At 38.5% G+C, this 8,642-nt stretch overlaps 1 protein-coding gene across 1 annotated transcript in view; it reads right to left on the bottom strand.

The window, feature by feature from the left end:
* Nucleotides 1-513: 513 nt before the first annotated feature.
* The window catches only part of EML5 (echinoderm microtubule associated protein like 5), a 102,927-nt gene continuing 94,798 nt past the window's right edge, over nucleotides 514-8,642 (bottom strand). The window contains exon 44 of the mRNA XM_026849263.1: nucleotides 514-8,639. Within this exon, the coding sequence (XP_026705064.1) occupies nucleotides 8,603-8,639 (37 nt within the window). The 3' untranslated portion in view covers nucleotides 514-8,602. The remainder of the gene's footprint in view (nucleotides 8,640-8,642) is intronic.

Genomic DNA, 8,642 nt, shown 5'->3' with positions numbered 1-8,642 from the left:
ATGTTGAGAAAGTTCCTGTGACATAGTCACCTCCTGGGATTATTTTTTTGCATAAATACATTTAAGTGGTAGTATAATAATGAAAAGCACTGACCAGTAACATAAATGCACTTTTTTATTAAAACTTTTGTATCTTCTGGGGAACTACATTTTTCACAAAAATATACAAAAGAATTTCTTTTTACAAATATTTACATTTAATATCAGAAAACAATGTCAGCTACATCTTTTAAACTTAAATTTGACAAATATAATCTTGAATTCTGAAACTCAACACTCCAGGAAATTATTTTTCTTTTTTTTTGTGAAATAAAGTACTCAAAGTTCATATTCAAATTTAAAAAAATCTTAATTAATGCAAAATTCTGACATTTAATATTTATATATATATATATATACTTTCAATAAACATACAACATTGTTACAGGGATTAAATGTTCGTGATGGAAACCAAAATGGGACTACACTTAAAACCATGTCCTTATTACAGTAATACATGACCATACCTTTGGACTAGTTTAAAATACCTTTTTTCTTTTTTTATTTTTTGTTAAAGCAAGAGGCATAGATTATCTGACACACTCCATAATGAAACACAACAAATCTAAACAGACAACTGGCTTTTAAGCTTAAAGAACTACAGTAAAATATTTTCCTAAGGTGACCTGACAGGGGAGTGGAGGAGGAGAGGATAGGCTCTTGCGTTATATGGAGCAATGGTGAAATAGATTTCCAGATGAAATACTTCAAATTACACTATTTTTCTATAGAATTTTCCTATGCCTTCAGTAGCTGTCCCTTTCAGAAATAGCTGCCACCATGACGCCATTTTCCTTTTCAGTGTGGGATGAGGAAATAATTTGTAAGTGCAGCAGAAAACTAATACTACCTCCATTGCTCAATTTCAACATTTTCAATGTTTTACAACCTACTGTACAATGTTTAGCATAAGGCAAGCTGCTGCTTTTTCTCTGCTAAAAATAAAGTGAACAGACCAAGTCACAAAGCTAAAGTGTATTTTTTAAAGGGAATGGGTCTAATGCATTTACTTTGTTACATTATTTTAAGTGATCCTTGTGGTCTGGAGTATATTCTTATTTGAAAGCTACATTAAAAATGCATTAACTTTCTTTACAAATTAGTAGTGCAGCTTTTCCATTACTTAATATAATATGCTCTATACCTGTAACTGAACTAAAAAGCATAAATAACCAGATACTGCTTTAAAAAGAAAAAGGAGCCATTTTGCACCTAAAACCACAACACAATGGTAAGTAATAGCACGTAAAGGAAAACAGACCAGAAATGTGGAAAGTACTACCCAACAGCACCAACGTTTCACAGAAGTACAGAAAACTATTTTTTTTTTCATGCAATTTGTGCCTGTGTTCATGCTTGGAGTTTCTTTAGAAAGTATATTTATTAAATTCCCAAAGAGTACAGTATAGAACATGTCCTGGGTGTGACTGGTGTTTGAAAAAATCATGGAGTTACAGAAGTACCATTTACAGCTCCATAGCTGGACATCACATACTCAGACTTGAAGTAAGGTGCTAGAAAAAGGTATTAAACTGCTTTGCTTCTTGGGAAGAATAAATACCCTATTTTTCATCTGAGCATGAAAGATCCCCCCCACTCCCAAATCTCAAGAATTTGCAACTAAGTTAACAGAAAATTCATTTTCAGCAATATAATGCTTTGTATTGCAAATCACCACAGTAACAGTGAAGCTGTGGTTAAAGCTGGCTGACCTCTCACAGCCACTCTATTTGAAAAAAAAATTTACTTGGGGGTTGGGAGGGGGGGGAGTCACTTTAAGGGCTCCTGGGGGCAGGGAGAGAGGTAAGAATAGTACTGGCAAGAGCTAACAGATGAATAATTGGAGGATATTACATGAAACACCCCTCCACCCCCAAAGGCTTATAATCCTGCAGAGGACAGAAACTAAAATACCCCTCCTACCTCCCCTTTTCAAACCCACCAATGCAATACTTATTTCAACAATCTACATTTTTTTCCTTAAGCACTCATCTCCTGCCTCAGCTCCCCCAAGAGCAGCTGAAGCTGGCACTAGCTTTATGAGAGCTGCAGTTACATACTGGATAGCAGCATTTGTCCCCTGTGAAAAAAGAATTAATCTTCTGAAAAACTGGTGAAGCACAAATGATGTTAATCCTCTAGTTTAAAACACCTGTTATGTTGGGTGCACTTAATAGTGAAATGGGTCCAACTAGGTGGTTCTTTTAAGAATGTAGAATGGTGTGAATCAGACATCTCTACATCACTGGAATGAACATGACAATAATTTTCGGGATACCACTAAAAAAAGGATTGAGGTTTGTTTTGGTTTGGGGTTGGGTTTTTTTGGTTTTAAACAAGCTCTTACATGACGTCTGTGCCCAAACTGAGCAAGATATGCACTACTAAGGGCAAAATCACTTTGTAGGGTCTTGACATTATCCCACAACAATCAACAGAAACTCAGGAAACTCATATTTTGGCTTTTGGAAGAGAAACCCAGACAGACTGAGAGACAGGAACATACAAGCTGAGTTCGGGACACGTGAGGCAGTCCTTTTAATGGATGGAAAAGCACCAGTCCAGCTATTTCTGCACAGATTTTATGCTTCTTCCAAAGAGTTGCTACAGGTAAAGAAGTCCAGTTCAGTTGTCTAAACAGCACCTGTAATGAGTTTGGATTATTTTTTTTTTTTTTTACATAAAGTTTACCTTAAGTCAATTATTTCCTTGTTTTGTGATTGTTTATTATGGGATAAAATCAAGAACTTTTAACCATTTTATTTCTACTCATATTCATAGGCCTACATTACACTCAGCATCCCTGACTTGCTATACCTCTGTCTGCAGGCCTAACCACCGAGGCAAGGAACCACCAAAGGAAAATTCAGCTCACATATGATTTGAAGAACATACACAGGCTGTAGCTTTAATGGCTGTCATCTTAAATGTTGTGCATGTCTGAGAACAGAACCAAGAACTGGTGAATAATGTATCAATAGAAAATAAATAGGCGGTAATTGATACAACTTGGTTATGAAGAGTTTTCTAAAGCATAGCATTTCTTTGGTTTCGTATTTTTTGTTTGAACACTGCACTTAAGCCCAGTTGCACAGGAAACTAAAATATGGATAAATCAGAAGAGGCCTAGTAAAACAATTCGTGTTTGGTTTATGTGGAAAAGACGAGTAGCGTCTTAAAATACATCCTTAAACTCTTTTACCTGAGCTCACAGTACTACATAGCATTTTTATATTTACAGTATTTTCTTTGTTACCAACATACATACACTGCAACAGTGGTTCATCGGTGTTAGCCGCTTTAACTCAGCACTAAACAGCTGTCCTGTAGGAACGGGAGTGGAAAGAGCAACAATAGGGAGCAGCTGCATCTTCCCCAAAACAGAGCAAACAAAGCTGCCTGCAGCCTTTCCTTGAGCACTCTGGTGCTCTCTGGTCCTTAAACTCCACAACCAGCCACTGAATACTTCCCATTTGAAAAAAGATGTTTGCTAGAAAGTGACATGACTCCCTACATCCCACCCTCCCCATCCTGTTTTGGTTCTTTGGTCCTGTCTTTGCCTATTTGAGCATTCCTTCCTCTATTTTCCTTTGTTTTCCTTCCTTTTCTCCAAGTTTATATTTATTGGTTTTATTCTATCCTATGTTCCATAATTGCAAAAAGAAGTGGAAATTACAAGAATTGCCTACTGCCACCATGCTCAGACCTTACACTTTTGTTTGGTTTTACACTAGCGGGAGAAAGAGAACATATATTCCATGCCTTTTTTTTTTTTTTTTTTTTTTTTTCCCCACAGAAAAAGTGAATTGGGTGGATTGCTGGTTTAACAGTTAACAAAAAAGTAGATCAAGGTTATGACTGGCATACTGTTGGTAATCTGAGAAGGGAACGGTGAGTGGTTACCTGTTCTAGCATGAAGCAGACTGGAGAAAACTACTCACCGAACCCACCTACTAGTTTTCAGTTACTTATGAATGATTTTGGCAAGAAAAACTGTTGTGGCTTTTATGCATATTATACACCTAAAACTATTTTTATTTTCTGAAATGAGATATGCAGAGTTTAAGTCTGAAGTCAAAGTTAACTGAAGAGCAAAGCTGGAGACAATCAAAGGCTTGGTCTAACCACACCACAGTGATTGGTACAGAGAACACACAGCAGGCTATGGCAAGCTCACATATCTGTCAACACGAGCGAAAACCAAATGGTGCTATGAACTGTAGGTAAGCAGAGCAGATTGTGTGGCAGCATGACAAAACCATGAGAACAAGTGAGTATGCAAATGCAATACAGCTAGTGATGTTCAAACAACCGATGTGGCCTTTTATTTTGTGACTTGCAATCTTACTACCCTTTCTGTAGAGTCTACAGGATGATTCACTTTGTCCAAAACACTGATGACATTTGTATATAGCTTTTGCTAATAGGATTTTTTTAAAAATCTTTAAAGATGAAGGCCCCTCACATCTGTGACACTGATAATGAAATAGGGAAATCTGTCACCTTGTCCATGTAAGAATTGCATTTGAAACCAAGATCCTTTGCTGCACCATGCAGAGCGAGCCCAATAAAGGGGTTCCAGTGTATCTGTCTAGAATGAAATCCATGTGCAAGTGGAGACTTGAACGCTGCTGGGTGCAAGTCAGGAAGCAGTTGAGGTGCTGCACAGGCAGCTGCTCAGGGCTTGTCTGGACAGAACACTGCTTGGCAAACTCACAAGTCAAATAGGTGCAGGCAGCAGCTGGGAGCAGTGGATCATGGCTTTAAAAGTAAGCCACCTGTGAACGCCATCAAACTCCTGCTCTTGGTATTGGTCCTTTATTTTGATTTAGTTTCCAGATCCAGGAAATAACTTGTTTGCAATGTGTCTGCTTTCTGGTGGTACAATTCCAGATTAGTATTAATCTAACTTGTATGAAGATCAGAGTTATTCTGAAATGAATCTTGCTAATACTGAAACCCTGATATTGAGCAAAGTCAGGAGTTACTCTGAATGCACGCTTTCCTTCAGCTGTCAACAAGTGACAAAGTAGCCCTGATTTTCTGCAATGATTTTATCTTTAGTTTTACACCATCTCTCACCTTCGTTATCAAAATCAGTCATATATGATGACTACCTCCTGAAGAATAAAACAATCAAGATTTCAAGTCTAAATGATTTAATGCATTTGGCTAATTTGTTCTCCCTGACCTAATCTCAACTGTATTCTTCAATTCCTGCACTATGGCAATTTGCAGTTCTGAATGTGTTTATTTTTAATTTTTGCTTGCTCCTAGGAGCTGGATTTTCCTTCTCTCATTCTCTTTTTTCTAAACAGACTTAAATAGCTTCCAAGGGCCCATTTAGTTTAAGCAAAACGGCATTTTGTCTTTACTGAATAGGTTCTGTAGTTTTCTAGTTTATTTCTGCTCTCTGGCGCTTCCAAACGAAAGGCTGCCACCAGTCTCCACATTCCAGCTTCTGCCCTGACGTATCCTACAGGGTTATGTCATTCTCTGACTTTTTGCTGAGCAACCAGCCGCGAGCTCCCACTGCCTACTGAAACAGGCAGTCTGCTCCTGGATACACATGCTTCAAGCACGGGTGGCAGCAATTAGCAAGTTACTACAGTAGCATTTGATGTAAACAGCAGATGAGGCACAGTAACAAGCACCATCACAGACAAAAAGACCAAAAAACCCACAAAGCTGCCATGTTTAACCATGCTTAGAGGCAGCTTTTCTCTTCAGCAGAGAATCACAGTTTGTCCTACAAAATAGGCTCCAAACTGTCCTCGGGAAGAAAGCTGCAACTCAGTCTCTACTCACTCTTCTTCTCAACGTTTATGAGCATTCCCACTGGCTGACCCCCTTTTACCTGGTGAACCACAGAGCAGTTTTCCAGGAAAATGCTAGCTACCAACACCGGCTGCAATAGGAGGAACAAGGCAGGTGGTTTTGTTTTTAAAGAGCTCCTCCTCAGCTTCCAGCTCTCATTCCATCCCTCTGCAGTAGCAGTGAGGTTTGGAAGAGAGTGAAGCAGGGAGATGTGGAGGCTCAGACTTTCCCCCTGCAGCTATCACCCCTGCACCGCCAAGGGCAGCCCCACTGCAACTTGGCCCTCAGCCTTCTCATCGGTCCTCCCCCGTGGCTGGTGTGGCATTTGAGACTCCCCAGGGCAAAAGCATCAATGGACAAATGATCAGTGGAGAGGCACGGCATTAATGAGTGGGGAGGGAAGGAGAGAAGAGGACATGACCAGTGACAAGGATCCAAGGAAGAAATCTCTTGATAGCCCACATACCCACATTGGATGAAGGCCTGCAGAAGATCATGAGGCTGGAAAAGGATTTTGAGGGGAAAAATTTGGACTTTGATCTGGCAGTCTGAGTAGGACAGACTATGAGGGAGTTCTTAACAGCCACCTAATTTCAGCTGATGAAAGGCAACTTTAAAATAAAGGCAGGACAAATCTTACTTCAAGTCAAGATGTCCAGCACAGATATGTTTAATAAGGGATAGAATTTCAGCTACAGAATAGCCTGCTGCAACTGACTTCTCTGGCAAAGGTAAGATTTAAATGACAGATACTCATTTTCATATAAAACAGACAGGCAGGCAGGCAACAAGGTTATGGAACAGATCAGGTCTAATCTCGATTCTGATATGCAATTCCCCTAAAGTCAAAAATGTTAGTGGCAAGGTCTCCCTGTACACTCATGACCAAATCTACAGAGCTTTTGCTCCCTTAGAATAACAGCTGCGTGACTGGCAAGAATTTGCTGAGAACCATTCATGCCAAGAAACATGATAAACAACTTTTTTGAAGTATTTGTTAGAGCTTGATATATATATTATCTAAGACTGTTGGGTAACTATAGCTTTGTATAGCACATAATAAGCATTTTTGGACCTTGGAGAGCATGAAAGTCTGTCTCATTAACTTTTCTCCCCGTTCTCTTCTATATATGTTTGCCCACCCATTCCTCCTATAACCACCATGCACACAAGATGCTTACAAGAAGAGATGACATTTATTTCTTTTTACTCTTACCTGATGTAAAAGAAAGAAAGAGGTGGATAACATCAAAGCCTACTGATCGAACAAAACAAACACCATTGTTAAAGCAATGCTGGCTTACACAGAGAAAGAGTTTTACGTTCACAGCAGAATGTCATTAAGAGAGCAGTGCTGATCATTAGCAACTTCTGTTCCCTTCTATGTTGCATGAAAATCAACTGCACAGATTAAGGAACAGGTTCAGTCTGTAATGTATCTCTATGACATGATTTAGACAAACAGCTGATGAAATCTTCCTCACTTATAGCAAAACACAGCTTTGTTCAGGTTTTCATTACCACTGAAATGTTCTTTCAACTTAAGAGTCTCAGTTATGTTGCAGGATAGAATAAATGCACTTATGCTAGAGGTGACAGCAGATCCATTTAAAGAAGCATATGATTGGACATTTTTTACAATTGTGAGAGAAATCAGAGTAGAGACCTCTCTCAGCTAGTCCTAACCCTGTTAAAAAGTTCAAATGTACAAAAGACAATGTCTGGACAGTTTATATTCTCTCCGACCCCCTCCCCTAGGATGCTGAGAAAATAAAATCAATTCATATTGCTATGAAATTCTATTTTTGCAACTGGTGACATCCCAAGCTTTATCGATTATGAAGACTATAAACCCCTCACCCTAGTCCACATTTCCAGCACAGAGGCTAACAGCTCAGTCAAGCAACACAGCAATAATCTCTCTTCCACTGAGAATACTTTTATTCACAAGGCAAAAATTGGAGTTAGACTTTTAGGTTGTGGGCAAGGCACTCGCAAAGTGAACAAATCTATTTTTGCTCACAGAACTAATTTAATGTTTAAGTGCAACAAAAACACTAAATTAGCCATGAAGATCATGCATATCCAATGGCTTTCACCAGACATGACTGTGACCCAGGCCTCTAAACACAGAAATATTTAAGTCCTAAAGGAATCAGCTCTATTATTTTCTGCTTCACCAGATGATGTTTCCTTTTTACCAGTCATAAAAATATCATTTCCATTATCATAATTAAACATTTATTAAAATACTATATATTTGAGTTAATATATGGTTTCTTTCAGTAATAAAATATGGAATACTCTTTTTTTTTTTTTATGATATTCAGATTCCAAAACTTAAAGAAGAAACATTCATGCTGAAAATAGATCAATGTACAGTACTAGGTCAGAAATAACATCTCTTGATTAAAGCCCCAGGATCTTACTGTGAAACTGTACATTGATTAACAATTCCCTTTTTACTTTTATCCACGTATTTCATTTTCAACATCTGGCAGTGAGTGAAATACAAACCCGGATTATCCGATACTGATGTAAATCTAACGGCCTCACCATATTTGTTACAATCCACATACTTCTGACAAACTCTAGATACTGGTCTTTCAGAGACAGATTGCTCTGTGTCTTGGATCAGCACCACTTCTTATGCATGCAGGGCAGAGTAGAATGTCACATTGCAATCCTGGGAATTTCATGCCTGGTACTTCATGCAGTGTCCTCTTTGAAAGTCTCCATTTCTCTCTCAATGAGGCATATGCACACATTTCCAAACAAATAAGCTG

Source organism: Athene cunicularia (genome assembly GCF_003259725.1).
Source record: "Athene cunicularia isolate RWA chromosome 5 unlocalized genomic scaffold, athCun1 chr5_part1, whole genome shotgun sequence".
Taxonomy (NCBI): domain Eukaryota; kingdom Metazoa; phylum Chordata; class Aves; order Strigiformes; family Strigidae; genus Athene; species Athene cunicularia.
Note: the sequence above shows the minus strand (reverse complement) of the source record. Positions and strands in the feature narration are given on the sequence as shown.